The sequence below is a fragment of the Narcine bancroftii genome, chromosome 1 (genome assembly GCF_036971445.1).
Source record: "Narcine bancroftii isolate sNarBan1 chromosome 1, sNarBan1.hap1, whole genome shotgun sequence".
Lineage (NCBI taxonomy): Eukaryota > Metazoa > Chordata > Chondrichthyes > Torpediniformes > Narcinidae > Narcine > Narcine bancroftii.
Window position 1 is genome coordinate 408,961,994 of NC_091469.1, and position 25,084 is coordinate 408,987,077.

A 25,084-nucleotide genomic window follows, 5' to 3' on the forward strand; every position below is an offset into this window, starting at 1 on the left:
CTGCAACAGAGACATTTAACACTGGGGGAAAAAAATGACCATGCTGTAAATCACACAGGATTAAAATGCATAACATCCTGTGAGGAATGAACTGCTTGTTTTCTTCTTGTGAAAGAGAGGAACAGAGAATTGCAGTGGCTTTGGAAAGGATAGCCACTTTATTGGTTCTCTTTGCCAAGAGTGAGAGCAGTGCTGTGGTGGCATTTTAAATAGCCACTTCTGACTAACCCAATTTTGGGTAAAAGAAAGCAAGATTATTCTTGTTTCTGGATTATATCCATTGTGATGGTTACTTCATCAGACTCGTACCTGAGTTTCTGATATCATTGTGAAAGAAAGCATAAGTTCTAAACCGCCATGCAAGAGAGGTAAATCATTTGAATGAAGAAACAATTCTCTGAAAACAACTCTACAAGAATTTTGTGAGTTTTGAGAGGTCTGAGACCTCATATCTACTCCATAATTACTTTTGAGCAATAATTTAAAGAATCTGCATTTCAACACAAAACTGACTGAACTTAAAAAATTGATTCTTTTTACAATTGTGCATAAACTGCAATGGTTTAGGGAACTGCACGCGCACCCCTCACCCCCAACACACACACACACACACACACACACACACACATTTGCACATATTGGGGTTAAGTTAGAGTGAAGTAAGATTTTATATTATTAATAGTTATTACTAAAAATTATTATTTTGAAGATACCATTGCCTTGGTGAATTTCTATTGCAGCTGGTCTGGTATGTAACATTTACCACCATGCAAATCACACAAACCAATTGCATAGCAGTGATGGCCTCACCTAAGAAGAATGCAGCTTATTGCAGGCAAGACAATCAAATTTGTCGAAAATATCTTTATTAACCAATGATTTGCAAAGTAAGAATCTTTGTTTTAGGGAGGGTTGAATTTTAAAGATATTAAAATCATCTATCAATTAAGCCAACAACAGAAACCAGTTTCTCATTCCATACATCAAAGTTCAATTACAGAATTTCTACTTATTGGTATCTGTAAATTGTACTCCAGAAGAAATATGTATATAAAGAGAGAAATGTAAACAAGGAAAGAAAAATAAAGAAACTGACTGTGCAAATACAGAACAAAATGATTCAGTAAAAAATAATGTGCAAAGTAATGAGTCCTTGTTTGAACCTGTTCCTCAGGAGTCTGATGGTTGAGGTGTAACCAGGTTCCTGAACCTGGTGGTACAAGTCCTATGGCACTGATACCTCTTTACTGATAAGAAATGAGAACAGATCATGTCCTGGGTGGTGTGGATCCATGATGATTGCTGCTCTCTGATGGCAATGTTCCATGTAAATTTTCTTGATAGTGGGGAGACTTTTGCCTGTGATGTACTGGGCTGTGTCCACTACCCATTTCAGGGCTTTCTGCTCAGAGATATTGGTGCCCCATACCAGGCTGTGATGCAGCCAGTCAACACACTTTCCACTACATATCTGTAAAAGTTTGCCAAGGTTTCCAATGTCATACCAAACCTTTGCAAACTCCTGAGAAAGTTGAGATGCTGATGTGCTTTTTGCATTGGAACGATAGGCCCAGGAAAGGTCCTCTAAGACTCCCAGGAATTTAAATTTGGTCACCTTTTCCACCTCTGATCTCGCAATGATCCCTGGGTAATACACCTCTAGCTTTTCTTTCCTAATAAATGCTCCCTGACTTATTATTTCCATAATTTTATGTTTCTATAAGAGTCAGAAACTTCTTTTCTGAACTATTTGTTTCTATGATGCTTTCATTTGTTACTTTAATGTTCAAGCAGGTTTAGTTTATAAATGAGTGTCATGCAGCCAATTCTGAACCTAAAACAGAAAAGGGTGAAAATACTCAACTGGTCAAAGAAAATCTGTGGAGAGAAAAACAGAGTTCAAGCTATTGGTTGATGAACATTCATCAGAACAGACTGGTTCTGATCATCCAAAATTGTTAATTGATGGTTTTTCAGATGCAAGGATCGACAACGAGATAGACAACAGACTCGCCAAGGAATATAGTGCCTTTGGAAGACTACGCAAAAGAGTCTGGAAAAACAACCAACTGAAAAACCTCACAAAGATAAGCGTATAACAAAGCCGTTAAGATCGTGTTATATGGTGAGCTCTCCACTGGCCATCGTGTCAGATGTGCACCAAAGAAGAGGTACAAGGACTGCCTAAAGAAATCTCTTGGTGCCTGCCACATTGACCACCGCCAGTGGGCTGATATTGCCTCAAACCGTGCATCTTGGCGCCTCACAGTTCGGCGGGCAGCAACCTCCTTTGAAGAAGACCGCAGAGCCCACCTCACTGACAAAAGACAAAGGAGGAAAAACCCAACACCCAACCCCAAACAACAAATTTTCCCCTGCAACCGCTGCAACCGTGTCTGCCTGTCCCGCATCGGACTTGTCAGGCACAAACGAGCCTGCAGCTGACGTGGACTTTTACCCCCTCCATAAATCTTCGTCCGCGAAGCCAAGCCAAAGAAGAAGATGCCTTGTGAGAACAAAAGTTCCTTGAGCTTGTATTGGGTTTCATTGCAAAAGAGTAGGAGGCCAAGACTAAGCAATCAGAGAGAGAATAAAATAAAGTGCAACAGTGAGTTTAAAAAAAAAGTTGCCTGGATGTGCTTAATGGTAAATTCCATAATGCATGGAATATAGTGAATAAAACAGAAGAACTGAAGGCATAGATAAATAAATGGCAGTATAAATTGTTCAAAGAAATAATAGTATTTGTGAGAAGGGATCATAATTTAGAAGAATTATCAAATGAGGAAATACATAAAAAACATAAAAGAAGAAATCAATGTTGGGAATGTCCTATAAATTTCCAAACACAGATAAAGATAAAAGAGCAAACATATAGACACATTTCTGACATGTGCAAAAACATTAGGCCATTGGTAGTGGGGAATTTCAATTGTACAAATATTAACTCCAACTATAAATATTTATCTATCCTTTTATATTAAGTATCTTTTTTCTCTTGTAATTTATTAGTATATCTAACATACCTGTGTAGATGCATTTGTATTGTACTTACATGTAACATTAGGGTTAGGGTTAGGGTTGCCCATTCAGAGCCAGCTCTTCAGCGCTTGACGTCCTGCTTTGCGGAAACTGCCAAAATGTTTGGCCTGGATGTCAGCCTGAAGAAAACTGAGGTCCTCCATCAGCCAGCTCCCCACCATGACTACCAGCCCCCCCACATCTCCATCGGGCACACAAAACTCAAAACGGTCAACCAGTTTATCTATCTCGGCTGCACCATTTCATCAGATGCAAGGATCGACAATGAGATAGACAACAGATTCGCCAAGGCAAATAGCGCCTTTGGAAGACTACACAAAAGAGTCTGGAAAAACAACCAACTGAAAAACCTCACAAAGATAAGCGTATACAGAGCCGTTGTCATACCCACACTCCTGTTCGGCTCCGAATCATGGGTCCTCTACCGGCATCACCTACGGCTCCTAGAACGCTTCCACCAGCGTTGTCTCCACTCCATCCTCAACATCCATTGGAGCGCTTTCATCCCTAATGTTGAAGTACTCGAGATGGCAGAGGTCGACAGCATCGAGTCCACGCTGCTGAAGATCCAGCTGCGCTGGATGGGTCACGTCTCCAGAATGGAGGACCATCGCCTTCCCAAGATCGTGTTATATGGCGAGCTCTCCACTGGCCACCGTGACAGAGGTGCACCAAAGAAAAGGTACAAGGACTGCCTAAAGAAATCTCTTGGTGCCTGCCACATTGACCACCGCCAGTGGGCTGATATCGCCTCAAACCGTGCATCTTGGCGCCTCACAGTTTGGCGGGCAGCAACCTCCTTTGAAGAAGACCGCAGAGCCCACCTCACTGACAAAAGGCAAAGGAGGAAAAACCCAACACCCAACCACAACCAACCAATTTTCCCCTGCAGCTGCTGCAACCGTGTCTGCCTGTCCCGCATCGGACTTGTCAGCCACAAACGAGCCTGCAGCTGACGTGGACTTTTACCCCCTCCATAAATCTTCGTCCGCGAAGCCAAGCCAAAGACATGTAACACAAAAAATTCTCATCTCAATTTAATTGTCTTACTGTCATTATAAAAGATGTGAAGGCCATAATATTCCTTAACTACATTCAGGAGAAGTTTCTATTAGCCAGATTGTGACCATCTCAAGAAGAATTTGGGGAAAGTTGATTTAGTTTTAAGAATAAAGATGGGCAGGTGGCAGGAGCCATTTTGTGTTTTAATATATTGTAGCTAGCTGCTACAAGGTATGGCTCTTCGGAGTCTATAGCGCCGCAGGAGAGGTTATAGCTGTATGCAGGTTAGCTTAGAAAGAGCACGCAGTTCCCAGAAAGAAAGACATAAACCCCAGTTGGATGTAGTTAACACACTCAGCTTCATTGGGCTCAGAGCCCTACTTTTATTCTCAAGCTGAGGGGCGTGGTCAAAACCCTCTCAACACTAATTGGTGTGTTTGTGATCCACTTTCCCTGATAGGCCAGTTAAGCTCTTTTGGTTGTTGCGGGCCTCGTCCAGCCTGCTGGATCATTGTGTTTGTCCTTCATTTTGTGAGGTCCCATGCGGGAGCTGCGAAGGGCTGCCACATGACCTCCGCTCTCCTAGAGCCAACGATCGGAATGTTGTTATTCTTGGAAGGCCGGCCTCTTTTGCGGGGGGTGGGGGGGGGGTGTGATCGATCGGCTGTGAAATGTCCAAATGGGCTGATTTCAACCTGTCAATGGTAAAGGTCTCCTCTTAGTCTCCAATGTCAATTACACAGGTTGAACCATTTGTGCCGGATGACGCAGTATGGCCCCTCATAGGGTCTCTGCAACGGGAGTCTGTGCGCTCCGCGTTTTACGAAAATGTGTGAAGTACTGAAAATCTCTGGGGACAAACATGTGTAACTGGCTGTGGGCTTTGGGTGGTAAAGGGGCCAGGGTTCCCAACTGCTCATGAAGAAACTCTAGCGCTTCCCTGGAGGGTTCTTCGGTTCCCCTGTTAGTGGCCAGGAATTTGCCTGGGATGACCAGTGGTGCCCCGTATACCATTTCGGAGGATGAGGCTTCCAAATCCTCTTTTGGCGTGGTTCAAATACCTAAGAGGACCAAGGGTAATTCATCAGCCCAATTGGGCCCAGTGAGTCAGGCCATCAAAGCTGCTTTTAGGTGCCTATGGTATCTCTCTGCTAGGCCATTTGCCTGGGGATGGTAAGCTGTAATGCGGTGCAGCTGTGTCCTGAGTGCTGTTGCTAAGGCTGTCCAAAGACTGGAGGTGAACTGTGCTCCCCGGTCTGAGGTAAGGAGCTCAGGGATCCAGAAATGTGCCACCCAAGTGTTGGGGAGTGCCCTGGCACATGTTTCAGTGGATATTTTGGGTAGGGGAACGGCTTCCGGTCATCTGGTAGACCTGTCTACATTAATGAGTAGGTAATGAGCACTTCGGGAGACTGGTAAGGGGACCACTATATCAATGTGAACATGGCTAAACCAGCGCCATGGAGGTTCAAAGATTTGGAGTGGGGCTTCAATGTGTGTTTGGCACTGTGTGTGTGTTCTGGCCCAATTGGTGACCTGTTTACAAAGTCCATGCCAGATGTAGCGGTTGGCCACCAACTTGACCGTGCCAGTCGTAATGGTTGGCCACCATCTTGACCATGCTCTTGATGGCAGGATGGGCTAAATTGTGTACAGATTTGAATATCTTCCTCTTCCATGTGGTGGAGATAATGGGACGGGGATTACCAGTCGAGGTGTCACAGAGTAAAGTTGTATGTCCTGTACTGAAGGGAACGTCCTCGATGAGGAGGCGGTTATAGCTGTTCTGTAGGCTACAACATTGGGATCGAAGTACTGTGCCTCAGCCAGGGCCTTGTAATCGATGCCTGGAGTGGTGTGGACAGCCGACACGTTTGGGTGTGGCAGCGCATCTGCCATGACATTCACCTTGCCAGCAATATGTTCAATGTCTGTGATAAATTCTGAGACACAAGAATGGTGACATTGTTGTCTGGCTGACTAAGGGTCCGAAACCTTTTTGAAAACATAAGTGAGTGGTTTGTGGTCAGTCAACACTTTGAATCTCTTTCCTTCCAGGAAGTAACGAAAATGTCTTATGGCCAGATACAGTGCCAGCAGTTCCCTGTAGAATGCACTGTACTGTATTTCGGGTGGCCACAGGTGTTTACTGAAGAAAGCGAGAGGTCTCCAGTGTCCATCAATTAATTGTTCTAATACTCCTCTAACTGCAGTTTTGGAGACATCAACCATGAGGGCTGTGGGTACCTCTGATTGTGGGTGTGGCATTTACTAAAGCATACTTAGCCTTTTGGAAGGCCTCTGAGGCTTCTGCATTCCATTTGAGATTTTTTTGGGTGCCTGATATTAGAAAGGAAAGGGGATCCATGATGTGGGCTGCTGCCGGTATGAATCTATGATAAAAATTAATCATCCCTGTGAATTTCTGAAGGCCTTTAACTTTCGTAGGCTGTGGGAAGGATTTAATAGCCTCTACCTTTTTGGGTAGTGGTGTAGCACCGTGTATGTCAATGAAGTGGCCCAGGAAGTTGATTACCTCTTTTCCAAACTTGCATTTACCTGGATTGATAGTCAGTCCATATTCATTCAGTCTATTGCACAGTAGTCTGAAATGAGTGGCATGCTCAAACCGGTTGTGGCTGGCAATTAGGATATTGTCTAAGAAGACGAAATTAAAGTCAAGGTCCCTGCCCATAATGTCCATTACTTGCTGGAATGTTTGGGCTGCATTTTTCAGTCCAAAAGGTATCCTTAAAAACTCAAATAAGCCAAATGGGGTAATAATGGGTGTTTTCGCGGTCTTCTGGGTGGACCGGGATTTGGTGGTTCCCTCAGATTAAATCAATCTTGGAAAAGAACAGTTCCTTTAAGAGAGAGCAGGGGGAGTGGCCATCATGTAGGGCGAGCATATTGTCTTACTTTAGTTCTGTTTTTACAAGAGAGGATACAAATAACCTCCAAAGGATGTTGGGAAACATAGAGACTAATGCAAGGGAGGAACTGAAAGAAATCAGTATCTCTAAGGACATGGTCTTGGCGAAATTGATGGGATTGAAGGCAGATAAATCCCAAGGGCCTGATAATCTACATCCTAGGGTACTTAAGGAAGTGGCCATTCAGATAGCAGATGCTTTAAGAATTATTTTCCAGAACTCGATAGACTCAGGATCAGTACCCATGGATTGGAGGGTAGCTAATGTTACCCCACTATTTAAAAAGAGGGTAGAGAAAAAGCGGGGAATTATAGGCCGGTGAGCCTTACATCAGTAGTGGGCAAAATGATGGAATCCATTATTAAGGATGTAATAGCGGAGCATATGACTAGCAGAGAAGGAATCGGACGGAGTCAACATGGATTTACAAAAGGTAAATCGTGCTTGACAAATCTATTGGAATTCTTTGAGATGGTGACAGGTAAAATAGATGGGGGAGAGCCAGTGGATGTGGTGTACCTGGACTTCCAAAAGGCCTTCGATAAGGTCCCGCATAAACGACTGGCTTACAAAATCAAGGCTCATGGGATTGGGGGCAAAGTATTGATGTGGATTGAGAACTGGCTGGCAGGTAGAAGACAGAGAGTTGGGATAAATGGCTCGTTTTCTGAGTGGCAGGCGGTGACCAGTGGGGTGCCACAGGGATCTCTACTGGGACCCCAGCTGTTCACAATTTACATTAATGATCTGGATGAGGGGATTGGATGTAATATCTCCAAATTTGCAGATGACACTAAGCTAGGAGGGGTTGTGTGCACGGAAGAGGGGGTCAGGAAGCTCCAGTGTGATTTGGATAAATTGAGGGACTGGGCAGATACATGGCAAATGCACTACAATGTGGATAAATGTGAGGTTATCCACTTTGGTAATACAAACCGGAGGGCAGATTACTATTTGAATGGCAATAGATTAAGAGATGGGGAAGTGCAGAGAGACCTAGGGGTACTTGTACACCAGTCTCTGAAGGCGAGCATGCAGGTACAGCAGACGGTTAAAAAGGCAAATGGTATGTTGGCCTTCATATCAAGAGGGTTTGAGTAGAGGAACAAGGATACCTTACTGCAGCTGAACAGGGCCTTGGTGAGACCCCACCTGGAGTATTGTGTGCAGTTTTGGTCACCTGATCTAAGGAAGGATGTTCTTGCAATGGAGGGAGTGCAGAGGCGATTCACCAGGCTGATACCTGGAATGGCAGGAATGACTTACGAGGAAAGATTGCGCAAATTGGGATTGTACTCGCTGGAGTTTAGAAGATTGAGAGGGGATCTCATAGAGACATAAAATTCTGGCAGGACTGGACAGAATGGATGCAGATGGGATGTTTCCAATGATGGTAAAATCCAGAACCTGGGGCCATGGTTTGAGGATAATAGGCAAACCATTTAGGTCCGAGATGAGGAGGAATTTCTTTACCCAGAGGGTGGTGAATCTGTGGAATTCATTGCCACAGAGGGCAGTAGAGGCAGGTTCATTAAATCTATTTAAGAGGGAATTAGATCTATTTCTTCAGTATAAGGGTATTAAAGGTTACGGAGAGAAGGCAGGGACGGAGTACTGAACTTTAAGATCAGCCATGATCTCGTTGAATGGCGGAGCAGGCTCGAAGGGTCGAATGACCTACTCCTGCTCCTATCTTTTATGTTTTTTTTTCTCTATTAGGTCAGATGGGGCCCTGTCTCCAAAAAGATGAGCTGCATGCTTGCATTCAGGCAGCCCAAAAGTGTGAGTTGCCACCGTAGCTAGCTGCTACAAGGTATGGTTCTACGGAGCCTATAGCGCAGGAGAGGTTGTAGCTGTATGCAGGTTAGCTTAGAAAAAACACGCGGTTCCCAGAAAAACGACACAAACCCCAGTTGGATGTAATTAACACACTCAGCTTTATTGGGCTCACTGCCCTGCTCTTCTTCTCAAAGTGAGGTGCGTGGTCAAAACCCTCTCAGCACTGATTGGTGTGTTTGTGATCCACTTTCCTTGATAGGCCAGTTAAGCTCTTTTGGTTGTGGCCAATTGGAGGGCAGCACTGTGGGTCTGGTGCAGCCCGCTGGATCATCGCATTTGTCCTTCATTTTGTGAGGCCCCATGGGGGAGTTGCGAAGGGCCGCCACAATATCATATTTATGAAAAAAAACAGATAAAATAGGAGCAAAGATCCTTAATTGGGGGGGAGGGGGAAGGGGAGGGGGGAGGGGGAAGGGGAGGGGGGAGGGGGAAGGGGAGGGGGGAGGGGGGAGGGGGGAGGGGGGAGGGGGAGGGGGGAGGGGGGAGGGGGAGGGGGAGGGGGGAGGGGGGGAGGGGAGGGGGGGGAGGGGGGGAGGGGGGGAAGGGGAGGGGGGGGAGGGGGGGGAGGGGGGGAGGGGGGGAGGGGGGGAGGGGGAGAGGGGGAGGGGAGGGGGGGAGAGGGGAGGGGGAAGGGGAGGGGAGGGGGGGAGGGGGGGAGGAGGAGGGGGGAGGGGGGGAGGAGGAGGGGGGAGGGGGGTAGGGGGAGGGGGAGGGGGGAGGCGGAGGGGGGAGGGGGAGGGGGGGAGGGGGGAGGGGGGGAGGGGGAGGGGGGGGAGGGGGGGAGGGGAGGGGGGGGAGGGGGAGGGGGGAGGGAGGGGGAGGGGGAGGGGGGAGGGAGGGGGGGAGGGGGAGGGGGGAGGGAGGGGGGAGGGGGAGGGGGGAGGGGGGGAGGGGGAGGAGGGGAGGGGGGAGGGGGGGAGGGGGAGGAGGGGAGGGGGAGGGGGAGGGGGGGAGGGGGGAGGGGGAGGGGGAGGGGGGGAGGGGGGAGGGGGAGGGGGAGAGGGGGAGGGGGAGGAGGGGGGGAGGGGGGAGGGGGAGGGGGTAGGGGGGGGAGGGGGTGGAGGGGGTAGGGGGGGAGGGGGTAGGGGGGGGAGGGGGGGGAGGGGGGGGAGGGGGTAGGGGGGGAGGGGGTAGGGGGGGAGGGGGTAGGGGGGGGAGGGGGTAGGGGGGGAGGGGGTAGGGGGGGAGGGGGTAGGGGGGGAGAATTGTCCATTATTCTCTGCTGAGATGTTCAGCAAAAGTGGAGTTCAAAGCTTTTGAAAGGGAAATGTGGGGTTCAGGATGCACATTTCCACAAAGCAAAAGGACGAGAATGACAAATCGTGGGTCCTCTGAATATTAAGATGAATAGATGATAATGTTATGGCAAAGGGAAAAAAAAATTATCACGGTAAAAAACGTTATAATGCCTGGTAATATTCAAAGGGAAATTAGGAAAGCCAAGAGAGGGCATAAAAAAGACTTGCAAGTAAAATTCAAAATAATTCCATAAACTGTTTTTAAGTACATGAAGAGCAAAAGGATAACAAGCAAAAAGTAGGGGAATTACATTTTTAACCTCTCTGTAGAGGTACAGAATCTGGGTGGGGTTCTCCGTGAATATTTTGTGACCGTCTTCATGAAAGAGAGGGTGATGTTGTAGCTAGTTAAGGCAGGGATCTGAAATATTGGACGGGATAAGCATAACATGTGCTTAAAAATGGATAAATTGACATGCTTGAAGCAAAGGGAGGAAATTATTGTATAATGTCTATGATAATACAATAAATTATATTACACATATTATATTATATGTAGACTCCAATCAGCATCTTACCTTCTTTGTATCCCATTGGTCATGTCCGTATGGGATCGTGAGAGGTGAAAAGATGGGGGCAGTGAGCATTCTGACAAATGTGTCTGAAGAAACACAATGAGCTGGCAGACGTTGGAAGCCAAACATGAAAGTCTGTAGACAGTGTGAGATAAAAACACAAAGCTAGAGAAACTCCGTGTCCAGCAAAGATACAGGACCCATGTTTCCAGCCCGGAACGTGGGTTCTGTATCTTTATCTTCCTGAGTTTCGCCACCATTGCGCTTTCACTGCAGATGCTGAGCAAACAGCCAAAAGCCGAAGAGCAGCATCCAAGGCGAAAAATGCTCATTCAACGTTCAGGGATCCCCGAAAGGAACTGCTGAGGATCAACGCCGGCTTTGGGGCTCCTTTGTTTGTGGGTGCAAGTAAATTCATCGTTTTAACTAGTAAACAATTGCAGTGAATGTTTAATGGCCCCAATATATATTTGTTTTTGTTTCGTGTTTGGCTCCGGAATTCGAATCTTCGGTCAATTAGTGGTAATAATTTCTCCCAAAAAGAGCGATGCAACTTTCCGCCGCGGTGAGGGCTCCGCTCCGGGTCAGCTGTGCTTGCCTCTTGCCGGCCAGAGAGGGCGTCAGCGAGGGGGGGCGGGCTCGCTCCTGTGCCTGGATTCGCCTTGTCGTCGGCAGGAGGGTGAGGGGACGGGGATTTTGTCCATCCATACAATCCTTCACTTGCCCCGTCGTTCAGCTCCCCGACAAGAGACTCCCCCACCCCCACCCCAACCGGAACATTCTTTTAAAACTCCGGTCGAAATGATTCGCTTCTCCTTGTGCGGAGCGCTGGTGGCCGCGGTCCACGATCCGAAAACCTTCGAGGCCCTGTGACCTTGTTCAGACATTACTTATCCCGATTGCGAATTGTTGCTGGTGACAGCCGGCCCGGCCCGACTCCCACTTGTCGCCCCTCTCGATGTTGCCATGGCCACTGTGGGCCCAGAGAAAGGATCCATAAAGAAGAAAAGTGAGAAAAAATTCGCAGCCAGAGAGGAAGCCAAGCTCTTGGCAACTTTTATGGGTGTCATGAATAACATGCGAAAACAGGCAAGAATTTATCGAGTATTTCTAAGATGGGTTCAATGGAGACTAGGGAATGGTTGTCTCCACTCATAATCCTCTGAGGTCACGGATCGTTGACGATTCTTCCGGTGATTTCATTGCTATTGACCCGTAAAGGCTCTATTAGTTGATCGGAGACTCAATACTACATGTAACGTGGCACCATATTATTGGGTGTTGCAGCCCAAATACTAGTTAGAGAGCTTTTGGGGTGAGGGGGGGGGGGGGGGGGTGGGGGAAGGAGGGGATGTGGAGTGCACAGCTGAGGGAGTGAGGTACTATGCAACGGCTTTGGTTCAGTGGCTGAGTCCAAAGATCTGAAGGTACATAATCTATAATGAGAATTCAAGATTGACAGTGGGGGCTTTACCCTCTGATCTTCAGATTCCAAGACAAGAACCCTGCCACTGAACCACGGTTGACCAATTGCATGTGCCATCTTTCTCCAAGATGTAAAATGTACTGTTCAAAGAATAGAAGGTAAGTTCACCTGATGCCCAGATTTTATTTTGTAGCAACTGTGTAACAGTGTGAAATGAAGAATGAGAAAATGATCAGATGTAGTCGAGTCGAAGGTCGGTCAAAGTCGTTTTACTCGGTTACACGCAGCTTTTGAAACCCCCGTGCGGTCCAAATGACATCGTCGCAATATGATGTCACTTGGAACCTCCCGAGCTAGTTCAATTAAGCCTCCGGTGAGCTGCTACATGCCCCCCAGCCCCAGAATCAGCAATAGGAACTAAATCTCTGGTGCCTTTACTGGCCACAGCTCTTGGGTGGTCATCTTTGCCTTCGCATCAGGGGTCGTGGCAAAGGCCAATCAAGGTCGAGATGAGTGGGCTTGAGTTGATCACTTGTAAATGTCTCTGAATGCCCCCCCCCTTCAATGTCCAGTACACAAGTTGTATGATTGTTTCATAGCACTCTGAACGGGCCCTCATATGGCCTCTGTAAGGGTGGCCCATGTGCATTTCTACGCACAAAGACAAACTTACAGTCCTGGAGTTCCTTTGGGATGAAGGGTGTAATTGTTCCATGCCTTGACTTGGGAACTGGGGCCAATTTTCCAAACCACTCCCCTGTCTGTCTAAGACTTCAGTTGGCGCCCCCTGTCGGTGTGCTGCGGGCACAAACTCCCCAAGTACAATGAGCGGGGTTCCATAAATCAATTAGGCTGATGAAGAGTTGAGATCCTCCTTGGGTGCCGTTCTTATGCCCAGGAGGATCCAGGGCAGCTCATCAGGTCCCTGGAGGTGGGCAATCAGTTCAGCCTTCAAGTGCCTATGGAACCACTCTACCAGGCCATTCAATTGCGGGTGGTAGGCTGTCGTGTGGTGGAGCTACATTCCCAGCAGTTGCGACAAAACGTCCCAGAGTAAACTGTGGGCCTCTGTCAGAGGTGACGTGTGTGGGTAGGCTGAACCGAGATACCCAGGCAGAAATAAAAGCTGTGGTGCATGAATTGGTTGACGAATCCATCATAGGAACCGTCTCCGGCCACCTAGTGAATCTGTCAATGACTGTCAACAAGTGCCTAGACCCTAGTGATGCTGGAAGCGGGCTGAAGATGTCGACATGCACAGGTCAAATCTGCGCTGCAGTGGCTAGAAAACCTGAAACTGCGCCTTCAGGTGCCTTTGCACTTTTGCAGATTGGCTGTCCATGCATGTCTTTGCCAAGTACGTGACCTTTTTTTGAGTCCATGCCAGACAAACATGTCGGATATCAGGTGGAATGTTGCTCAAATGGAGGGGGTGGGACAGTCTGTGAATGGCATAAAAAATGCAATGTCTCCACGCAGCAGGGACAATAGGATGAGGCTGACCTGTGGAAACATCATATAGGAGAGTGGTACCTTGCAGCCCAAAAGCAACATCCTCGAGTTGCAGCTCGTGACAGTAGTTCTATAAGCCGGGAGTTCATCATCCTGGCGCTGAGCTTTGGTGACCGCCATGTAGTCTACACCCAGAGAGAAGGCACATCCTGCTTGAACGGAGCAGCAGGACAGGGCAACAGCTACCACATTGCTCTTATCAGAGATGTGCTTAATTCTGACTGAAAACTCATATACATAAGATAGGTGGCATTGCTCCTGGGCTGACCAGGGATCTGATGCCTTCACAAAAGCAAATGTTAGTGGTTTGTGATAAGACTATAAACCATGAAGTTCCTGCCTTCCAAAATATAGACCACTAGGTACAGCACCCGCAGTTCCTAACAAATTTGCATTATTTCATTTCCAGAGGGAGGAGATACCTACTAAAAAATGCTAGAGGTTTCCATTGTCCATTGGTGTACTCTTCCAAGACCCCGCCTACTGCTGCGTTGGATGCGTCTATCGTCAAGGCAGTTGGTGCATTCTTATGTGGATGCACTAGCAACGTTGTCTTTGGCCTGCTAGAATGCTGCTGTTGTCTCCTTTGTCCACTCGAGTTCTTCGCTGCAGAGGGTAGAAAGTGGCAATAGAAATTGACCATCCCCATAAATTCCTGGAGTCCTTTGATCATATCGGGCCTTGGAAATTTGAAGTTGGCTTCCATCTTGCTAGGCAATGGAATGACGTCCTGGCTGCTGATCTGATGTCCCAAAAAGTTGATAGAGGACTGCCCAAATTTGGCCGGGTTCACATTTTGCCCGAACTCCTGTAGGCCGCGGCAGAGTAAATGCAGATGTTGCAGGTGCTCTTTGTGGGAGTGGCTCGTAACAAGTATGTCATCCAAGTATACGAAAAGGAAGTCCATGCCATGTCCCTCTGTGTCCACAGTTGCTGGAATGTTTGTGCAGCGTTTTTGAGCCCAAAAGGCATTCTCAAAAATTTGAACTTGTTATGATGGACGTCTTGAACGCATACTTCGGGTTTACAGGTATTTGGTGGTACTCGCACACCAAGTCAATTTTAGAAAATATCCTGGCCCCATGAAGATTAGCTGTAAAGTCCTGTACATGGGACACAGGGTAGCAGACTGCAGTGGTAACTTCGTTGAGGTGTCCAGCCTCCCATGGCTTTGAGCACCATTTGTAGTGGTGAAGCCCATGGGCTCTCGGACTTGTGTATGATTGAAAGCTCCTCCTTTTTGTGGAATTCTTGTTTTGCAAGCCACAACTTGACAGGCGGCAGGCATTGGGCTCGGGTGTATAGAGGAGATCCTTGGGTGAGGATGTGGTGTGCAACACCATGTATGGGTGTGGAGAACTTGGGCATGACAATATCTGGAAACGCTGCAAGAAGTTTGGCAAATTCGTTGTTCTACGGCATCCAGGTGCTGGTGGGTAGTTTGGCTTTTCCAAGGCAGAAAGTCTGAATGTTGCGTTCACCAACCGGCGACCCACAATCCACAATCAGTGAGTGGGCTCTAAGGAAGTTGGCACCCAGCAATGGCTGGGACACGGCAGCAAGAATGAACTTCCATGTGAACTTATTGTCACCAAATTTCAGAGGTATAGTCTGTGCCGTATGTATTAATAGAACTGTTAATCACCGCAGTGAGCACTGGATCCGCGCTTCTGGTACAGGTGTCAGAGCCTGAAGGAAGAAGGACACTAACCTCCACACATGTGTCAAGTAGAAATTTGCGCTGGGAGAATTTGTACCAGATGTTACCTTGGCCAGCAGCCAAAGCCATTAGCAATGACTGGCCACGGCATTTTCCTGGATAAGTGTAAGGGGGTCGGCAACAGCGAGCTCTAGAACCCCCAAATCAATGGTAAAAACACCAGGTGGTTGTCACGGAGTCATGTTTATCCAGAGGAAATGTCCACCCTCATTGCCGGTACTCATTGAACCATATCTTTGGGTGTGAAGAAGCACTAATTTCTGTGGGCTTTGCGCTTTGTTGTTTCGCATGCCACAGAATGTCTGCATGGGCAGCCACTGTTTGAGGGTTATCAAAGTTCTTGTCAGCCAACATTAAGCATATGCTCTAAAAACAACTGCTTAAAGAGCAAGCAAGGCCTATGGTTGTATGCTAGTGCCAACATGCCTTTCATTAACACTAAAGTGGCATGGTCCACCAGGCCATTGACATGGAGGAATCGTGCAGCTCACTTACGCCGTGAGATACCATAAATCTGGAGAAGGAGGGCTTTTGGAGCTTCGTACTTGCCAAGAGCTGGTGGGTCTCAAAGGAAATTCACTACTTGACCCGCTGTGTCTTGGTCAAGGGCGCTTACCACATGATAGTACTTAGTGGTGACAATTCTATCTTGCGAATGTAGAACTGCGCCTCAGCCTGCCCAAACCAAACTTCAGGTTGAGTTGTCCAAAAGATAGACATTTTGAGCGAAACCACTGCATTATCCATGTTGGGTCCAAAATCCGTTTGGGCTTTTCGGGGTCACCAAGGTAGCAACTGTGTCACAGTGCAAAATGAAGAATGAGAAAATGGTCAGACGTGGTCGAGTCGAAGTTCAGTAAAAGCTGTTTACTTAAACAGTGGCGTGCAGCTTTTGAAATGTCATCGCATTGTGACATCATGACGACACTGGGAACCTCCCGAGCCAGTTTGATTAAGCCTCCGGTAAGCCGCTACAATTTCCCACGTAAGGATTGCCTGCTCATTACTTCATTGATTTTTGAGATTTTCTCGTTAAAAATTGGCTTTAATAGTAACTGCATTACAAAAACTACTGCAAAAGACTCTTTGGATCCACTGTTATGAAATGTGAATACATGTTCAAGTCCATGATGGATAAAACCAGACCATGATGTGAAGCATTAAACAAAAAAAAATCCTTGCAGCCAATTATGTAATTTTGTATGTTTGAGTGTACTTCCAACTGAGCCAAGGCCAACACCTGAAAAGTGACAATTAATTTGTAACCAAGTACTAGACTGGTGTCTTGTGTGATTAAATCAGGTCTGGTAGGTTCACAGAGAAATTAGTTGAGACACAGGATAAACAAACAAAGGATGATCTTTATTGAACACACAGGGAAATCGTAAGGGGGAAGAAACAATTACTTAAAGAATGTAAGCTGTCACAACAGTGATCTCTCTTTCTCTCATATATATACACACACACACATACATGTATACACACACACACTAACTTCCACCCTCTTACTATTCAGAGACTTCAACACGCACTTCTGGTTCCCTCTATCAATGGGGTATGGCTCAATACTGTGCAGCATGGATGACAAGCTGGTGATGGGACAAAATTGCAACTGGAGGAATGACACACACAATACATTAAAAAACTGATCTAAAAGTATTATACTTAAACGCACGCAGAATTAGAAACCAGGTGAAAGATCTTGCAGTACAGTTACAGATTGAACGGTACAATGTTTTGGGCATTACTGAGTCATTGCTAAAGGATGAGTGTCATTGGGAACTGAACGTCCAAGGGTACACGGTGTATCAGAAGGATAGCCAGGTAGGCAGAGGGGGTGTCGTGGCTCTGCTGGTAAACAACAATATCAAATCATTGAAAAGAAGTGACATGGGATCAGAAGAGGTAAAATACTTAAGAGTTGAGTTAAGGAATGGTAAAGGTAAAGGGACCCTAATGGCAGTTATACAAAAAGGAAAGAAAGTTGTGAATGGAAAAATTAGATAATTGTGGCCGACGAAGGAAGTTAAAGCCAAAGTAAAAGCAAAAAAGAGGGCAGACAAGAAAGCGAAAATTAGTAGGAAGATAGAGAACAGGGAAACTTTTAAAAAAAAACTTAAAGAAGGCAACAAAGAAGCTGATTAGAAAGGAAAAGAGAAATTATGAAAGGAAGTTAGCAAATAATATCAAAAAGGATTCTAAAAGCATTTTTTAGGTATATAAAGAACAAAAGAGAGACAAGAGTAGACATAGAACCATTAGAAAATGATGCTGGAGAGATGGCAGTGGGAGACAAAGCGATGGCAGAGGAACTGAATGAATATTTTGAATCAGTCTTTACGGTAGAAAACATTAATACCAGACTCTCAAGGGTTTTACAAGAAACACATTTGACTGAAAAATATCAGAAATTCAAAAGAGACTGGGTAGGGCACGTAACAGCATCTTCTTTTAATTCCAAAGCAAGAGGTGTAGCTATTCTAATACATAAAAAGTTACGTTTTACATTGGATTTAGTTTTTGCAACAGTGGGTAGAGTACTGGTTGTAAATAGCAAAATTTTTGCAGAAATGTGGACATTGATGAATGTTTATGTACCCAATGTGGATGATGAAGTAATGGAAATGTTTTTAAATCTGAATCAAGCAAATGAGTATGTTCTGATGGGAGGTGATTTTAATTGTTGTTTGGATCCGTTATTGGATAAATCTCCAAAATGATTGAAGAGAACAAAGATGGCTAAACAATTGTCAACAATTATGAAGGACTTGAATTTGGTTGAGATCTGGAGATTAAACCCAACAGAGAATGACTTCTCTTTTTATTCAGCCAGACATGAATCTTTTTCTAGAACATATTTATTTTTAGTATTAGCACAATTACAAATTAGAATTACACATGGTGAATATAAGCGTAGGATATTGTCTGATCATTCTTTTATTATTAATTTCTTGTTAAGGTTCTGAAAATGTAGAAATCACATATCGTTGGAGATTTAATACGATGTTGTTAAAGCAACCTGAATTTATTGAATATATTAGAGACATTAGAGACCATATTTTGAATCAGTCTTTACAGTAGAAGACATTAGTAGCTTACCAGACTCTCAAGGGTCTCTGGGAAGTGAAGTGAATGCTGTCAGGATCATGAGAGAGAAGGTACTTGGGAAACTAAATGGTCTAAGGGTAGATAAGACTCCCGGACCAGATGGAATGGACCCTCAAGTTCTGAAGGAGATTGGTGAAGAGATTGTGGAGGCATTGGTAATGATCTTCCAGGAATCGATGGATTCTAGCATGGTTCAAGAGGACTGGAGAATAGTTTAAGAAAGGAAACAGGCAGCAGAAAGGACACTATAGACCTATTAGCCTTACATTAGTGATGTTGGAATCAATTGTCAAAGATGAGGCTATGGAATACCTAGAGGAGCATCACAAGATGGATCAAAGTGAGCATGGGTTCCATAAAGGAAAATTACGCCGGACAAAACTACAATTTCTTTGAGGAGATAACAAACAGAATAGACAGGGGAGAAGCAATGGATGTTGTGTACTTAGTCTTTAAAAAGGCCTTTGACAAGGTGCCACATATGAGGCTCGTTGAAGTCGCCCAGGATGACAACCTTGTCGGCTGTAGGGGTACGTTGGATGAGGTTGCGCAGGTCGGTGTAGAACTTGTTCTTTTCTGCTGGTTCCGCCTGGAGGGTTGGAGCATAGACACTGATGAGGGTGATGTGACGCTTGTTTTGAAGTGGGAGTCGCATGGACATGATTCGGTCCGAGAGGCCTGTCGGAAGGTTTTCGAGTTTGGAGGCAATGAAGCTCTTGACCATGAAGCCTACACCAGATAGGCGTCGTTCATCCGAAGGCTTGCCAGACCAGTAGAGTGGAGGACCATCGCCTTCCCAAGATCGTATTATATGGCGAGCTCTCCACTGGCCACCGTGACAGAGGTGCACCAAAGAAAAGGTACAAGGACTGCCTAAAGAAATCTCTTGGTGCCTGCCACATTGACCACCGCCAGTGGGCTGATAACGCCTCAAACCGTGCATCTTGGCGCCTCACAGTTTGGCGGGCAGCAGCCTCCTTTGAAGAAGACCGCAGAGCCCACCTCACTGACAAAAGGCAAAGGAGGAAAAACCCAACACCCAACCCCAACCAACCAATTTTCCCTTGCAACCGCTGCAATCGTGTCTGCCTGTCCCGCATCGGACTGGTCAGCCACAAACGAGCCTGCAGCTGACGTGGACTTTTTTACCCCCTCCATAAATCTTCGTCCGCGAAGCCAAGCCAAAGACATATGAGGCTGCTTAACAAGATGAGAGCTCATGGAATTACAGGATGGATACTACTAGCATGGGTAGAGCATTGGTTAATGTGTAGGAAACAGAGTGGGAATAAGGGGATCCTATTTGGGTTGGTTGCCTGTTACTAGTGGTGTTCTTGCAGGGGTCAGCTTTTGACGTTGTGTATAAATAATTTGGATAATGGAATAGTTAGCTTGTGGCTACATTTATGGATGACACCAAATAGATGGTAGAGCTGGTAGTGTTGAGGATATGGAAGGGCTGCAGAAAGACTTGGATAGATTAGGAGAATGGGCAAAAAGATGGCAGATGAAATACATTGTTGGGAAGTGTACGGTCACACACTTTGGTATAAGAAATAGACAGGCAGATTATTATTTAAATGGAGAGAAAGTTCAAAATTTGGAGGTGCAAAGGGACTTAGGAGTCCTCGTGTAGGATATCCTGGTTAACTTCCAGGTTGAGTCAGCAGAGAAGAAAGCATTCATTTCTAAAGGAATAGCATACAAGAGCAGGGATATAATGTTGAGGCTCTATAGGGCGCTGGTGAGACCTCACTTGGAGTCCTGTGTACAGTTTGAAGCGCCATATTTGAAAAAGGATGTGCTGACAATGGAAAGGGTTCAGAGAAGATTTACTGGAATGATACCAGGAATGAAAGGGTTAGCATATGAGGAATGTTTGTTGGTTCTTGGACTGTACTCTTTGGAGAACAGAAGGATGAGGGGAACTTCATACAGATGCTTCGAATGCTGAAATGTCAGAGTTGTTTGCCATGGTAGGGGAGTCTAGGACAAGAGGCCACAATTTCAGGATAAAAGGGCATCAATTTAAAGCAGAAAGTTGGAGCTATTTCTTTAGCCAGAGGATTGTGAGTCTGTGAAATTTGTTGCCACAGGCAGCTGTGGAAGCAAGGTCATTGGGTGTATTTAAGACAGAAATTGATTAGTCAGGGCATCAAAGGTTACAGAAGAAGGCCAGGGAATGGGATTGAGAGATGGGGATCAGCTTAGCTCATGATTAAATGGCAGAGCAGAACCGACAGGTCAATTGGCCTACTTTTGCTCTTGAATCTTGTGATTTTGTGACTCCTCCAGTGATGTCCACAGTTCGTGACTTGGTGTGGAGTAGTGTTGTATTCAGGACCAAGAAATACAGGGAATGGGCTGCTGCACATGGTAGGCTTTTAAAGTGCAGTAAGCTGGGGAGTCTGACCCAGGTAATGGGAGACACAGATGGAGTAGCGGTTAGTGCAACGCCTTTACAGCGCCAGCGATCGGGGCGAGTTCAAATCCTGCAGTATCTGTAAGGAGTTTGTACGCTCTCCCCATGTCTGTGTAGATCTTCCTGGGGGCTCCAGTTTCCTCCAACCATTCAAAACATACAGGGAGTGTACGTTAATTGGGTGTAAATTGGGCAACATGGACTGATGATCTAAAATGGCTTGTTACCATGCTGCATTTCTTTATTTTTTAAAAATCACTGTGATTTAAAGGAACCAATTGTGAGGTGTGCACTAATGGGTGAGCAGAGTCTAACCTTGATTGAAAGGTGATGCGACTTGCAAATAGTTCCAGGCTGATAGCTCACATGACCTTCCACAATCCACATTCCACCTGCTTTCAGGTGGAGAGGCCATGGCACTCCACAATCCACACTACATTCCATCCCTTGGAAACCAATCATCTACCAAAGTTTTAAAAAATTACATTGTTACAAAACGTTAATATATTATTTCAAATGGTAGGTACAGTGCAAGTGCCTTTCGAATAAATGGATAGGCACAACAGAAAGATGAAGGTGTTGTTTCAGACCATGACAACGGCCTACCAACTTCCCAGAGACCAAAAGGGTCATTGTTTTCCCCACGCAATGTTGTATTGCAGGAACTGGCCCCCTATTTGTTTTGTTTTTTTTGTCAGTCACTGACTTTTGTGTGGTCTCGCTGGCTTGCCCGGGATGTGTGTGCAGCGTGGCTCACCAATGACAGCACTGGTTCCAACTTTGTCTGCAAGCAGGTAGTGCAAGGTCATGTGGGCTTCCATTAATTCATAGTATCACATTCTTTTCTTTGGCTATTCTCCACCACAGTGGCCATCCTACCATGTGCTCCCCTATTGTTTGGATGCACGCAACCCAGATGGCCAACGCCATCCCATCCATGGAAGCCAGGGATTGGTCAGGCAGATGCATATCTAGGGCGTACCGGTATTCTCGTAGGAGTACCACTGTTAGCTGGGCTGTGGACAGTCAGCGTCTCATGCCTGGATGTCATTCCTGCTTGTATTTGCACAGATTTCTTGGACTGGTGTTGACTGAACCCTTTGTGGGCCCTCTGGGAGAGTCACGACTGTTTATGTGCCGAATTATATGGGGGGGGGGGGGAACCATTCCCAAAGTTCACATAATCCTTGATGGTGAGGGGAGTGGAAGAATGGCATAATTACTGAAACATTTTGATTAAAGAGTCCATAATAGCACCTCCTATGCTTGTCGTCGAGTGGGTCCAGCGTAGGTGGAAGATCCTCAGCTGTGTGTGCCAGAGCAGTGATGCTGGTGCCACAGACTGGTGTAGTGGCACTTTGCGTACACTTGTAGGCTCTCACAGCACAGTGTAGGCAAGAAGAGAAGCAGCTTGAAGGATAATCTTCTCCTATTGGGTGGGGGGGGAGGTATGAGAGAAGGAGGGGGAGATTTGGCAGAATCCACAAGTCAGAGACCACCTCTGGTGAAGGAGGAGCAGAGGGGAGGCTGGTCTTGGTCAGAGTGAGCAGCACACCCCTTAGAGGCATCCACCTACAATGCTTCCCCCAAGGAGCATACATGTCTCTGCGAGTCACCGGCAGGGTGATGTTGTTGAACCGCCTCAACCCACAAACCAAAGTGGGCAGTCCATGTACTCCAATCACTCTAGGAGTACAATGGCCTTGGATGGTCCTCCCATTTGCCAGGTCCATGAGGACAACACCATCCCTCCCAGATTGCAGTGTGCAGTGGTGACTAAATAACCCGCCAAGGCTCCAGTCACCCTCGTGCTCCTGAGGAAGGGTGCTCCCGGGTGCCCCTGTAGATGCCCCATGCCACTGGTGTGCCACCACATCCACCATGTATGCCCATTCTAGGAGGGCAGGGTACCTGGTCTGGGCTGCAATCACCACCCGATCCCATAGAGTGGTGCCATTGTTGCCACAAGGCATTGCCAATTGTCTGTTGTTCAGGCTTCCTAATGAGAGCGGTGATGTGGCTAGGAGTTCACCCAGCTGCTGGTGGTATCAGATTCCCCAGCATGGTTAGCTCCTTGGAGTAGTCCTGGTCTCCATAATCTCACAGTGACTGCATGTGTACCCACCTAAAGTCCCCCCATTTTTGATAACCTCCCCATTTTGGAAGGTCAGTGGGGTGCTCTCATAGTAGGTCTGGGATTGCGTATTCACTGGTCGAGCTTGCAAAGGCTTGGGCACACAGGGAGGAAAACATGTCGTATGACTCTGTTTCCTCATGATTGTCACAGTCCATCCACACATACCCACCCCCCAACCACATGTCGACCCTTTCCCCTTGCTGGACAATGGTTCAGTCTTTGATTGGGTCAAGATGCCAACCAGACCAGCAAGCTGTACCTGCTGTATTTTAATCAGCTTGCAAATTGCCTCTATGGCTTTAATCCTACTCTCATGACCGGAGTCTCTTACTACCTGTGAGCCCTTCCTACTGGTCCTGTTCACGAGGAAACATGCCAACACATGTATGCATGCACACACTTGTTAATACAAGTTCAAACATCGTTAGTTATTTTGCGAGTGCTTAGCTAAGATTCCTTGAACTCTGCTCGCAGCGCCAATTGTTATGTGTGATCAAATCAGGTTTGATAAGTTCACAGAGAAACGAGTCCAGACACAGGCTAAACAAAGGATGATCTTTAATGCGCACGTGGGGAAATCGTAATAGGGAACACACAGAACAACACTTGGTATTTAAACAATGTAAGCAAGCACATTGGATACAGCATTACCAGTGGCTACTTACTCTCTCTCACACACAGTAATATTCAGTAACTAGCACTCTCTTACATTACAGGGACTTCAACACACACTCCTTGTTCCCTGTTCCTATGGGGTATAGCTTGATGTTAAGTATTCCCACACCATACTATGGTTCCATTCTAAGTGTAGTGCCAAACTTACCAATGACTCCCCCAGCGATGTCAACCCTTCGTGACCTGGCATGGAGCAGTGTTCGTAATCAGGACCAAGGATCAAAGAGGATGAGCCGCTGCACATGGCGGGCATTTAAAATGCAATAAGCTAGGGAGTCCGCCCCAGGTAATCCCTGTGATTTAAAGGGGCCATTGGTGAGATGTGCACTAATGGGTGGGCAGAGACCAACCTTGATTAGCAGATAATGCGACTTCCGACTAGGTTCCAGAAGGAGAGGTCACGTGAACCTCCACATCCACATTCTCACCTGGTTTCAGGTGGAGAGGCCACATGACCCTTCACAATTCAAACTACAACTGGCACACATCAAATAGTGTGGATTGGTGTTATAGCTCATGTTGTTTAAACTTAATTGGATCTTTGGTTAACCTTGGGTTAGGGAAAGGAGCTATAGACACTTAATTATAATGGGATCCAAAGCAATGAACGTTAGTCCCACTTTGCTGGTTGGGGTAGAAAAATGGTGGAATTGTCTCAAAACTGTCCTGAAATTACAATATACCAAAGGTTTGAGAACAGTGTTTTTGATTTCAGATGGGGCCATCACAGGGAATAATTTGATAGGGCAATAGTAGAAGGACTCTGAAGACAAAAACATGCTCAAGAAGGAAGAAATAAATATTAAAGATTGCATGTTACTGCCAAGGGGCATGTTTCTTTGTCAATTAAAATGATTGACAGAGTGTTTCAGATTTTTTTTCTATACACTCAAATGGTATTACCATAGAACTTAGAACATTACAGCACAGAAAAGGCCCTTCTAGTCTTTGACAAATCATTGTTTTGGCTAATCCCACTGTCCTGCACCCAGTCCATCGCCCTTCATGCCTCTCCTATCCAAGTACCTGTTCAAATTCTTATTAAATATTAAAATTGAGCCTGCATTCACCGCCTCAACTGGCAGCTCATTCCATATACCCACCACTTTGTATGAAGAAGTTCCCCCTAAGCTTTTCCCCTTTCACTCTTAACCCATGTCCTCTGGTTTGTATCTCACCTGCTCTCAGTGGAAAAAGCCTATCTACATTTACTCTGTCTACTCCTCTCATAATTTAGAAAACCTCAATCTAATCTCTCCTCATTCTTTTGCGCACTTGAGAATTAAGTCATAACCTGTTTAACCTTTCCCTGTAACTCGGTTCCTGAAGTCTAGGCAACATATTAGTAAAATCATCTCTGTGTCTTTCTATCTTATTGATATCCTTCCTGTCGCTAGGTGACCAAAAGTGCACAATTTGGCATCACTAATATTGTGTGGATAGTTGTTGTAGTGT

General features: G+C 46.1%; 2 protein-coding genes across 3 annotated transcripts in view; one reads left to right on the forward strand and one right to left on the reverse strand.

The window, feature by feature from the left end:
* The window catches only part of hycc1 (hyccin PI4KA lipid kinase complex subunit 1), a 152,273-nt gene extending 140,913 nt beyond the window's left edge, over positions 1-11,360 (reverse strand). For both annotated transcript variants that reach the window (XM_069913881.1, XM_069913878.1), the window contains exon 1: positions 10,633-11,360. The gene's annotated coding sequence lies outside the window, so the exon portion shown is untranslated. The remainder of the gene's footprint in view (positions 1-10,632) is intronic.
* Positions 11,274-25,084, forward strand: part of klhl7 (kelch-like family member 7) — a 39,026-nt gene continuing 25,215 nt past the window's right edge. Inside the window, exon 1 of the mRNA XM_069913876.1 lies at positions 11,274-11,718. Within this exon, the coding sequence (XP_069769977.1) occupies positions 11,596-11,718 (123 nt within the window). The 5' untranslated portion in view covers positions 11,274-11,595. The remainder of the gene's footprint in view (positions 11,719-25,084) is intronic.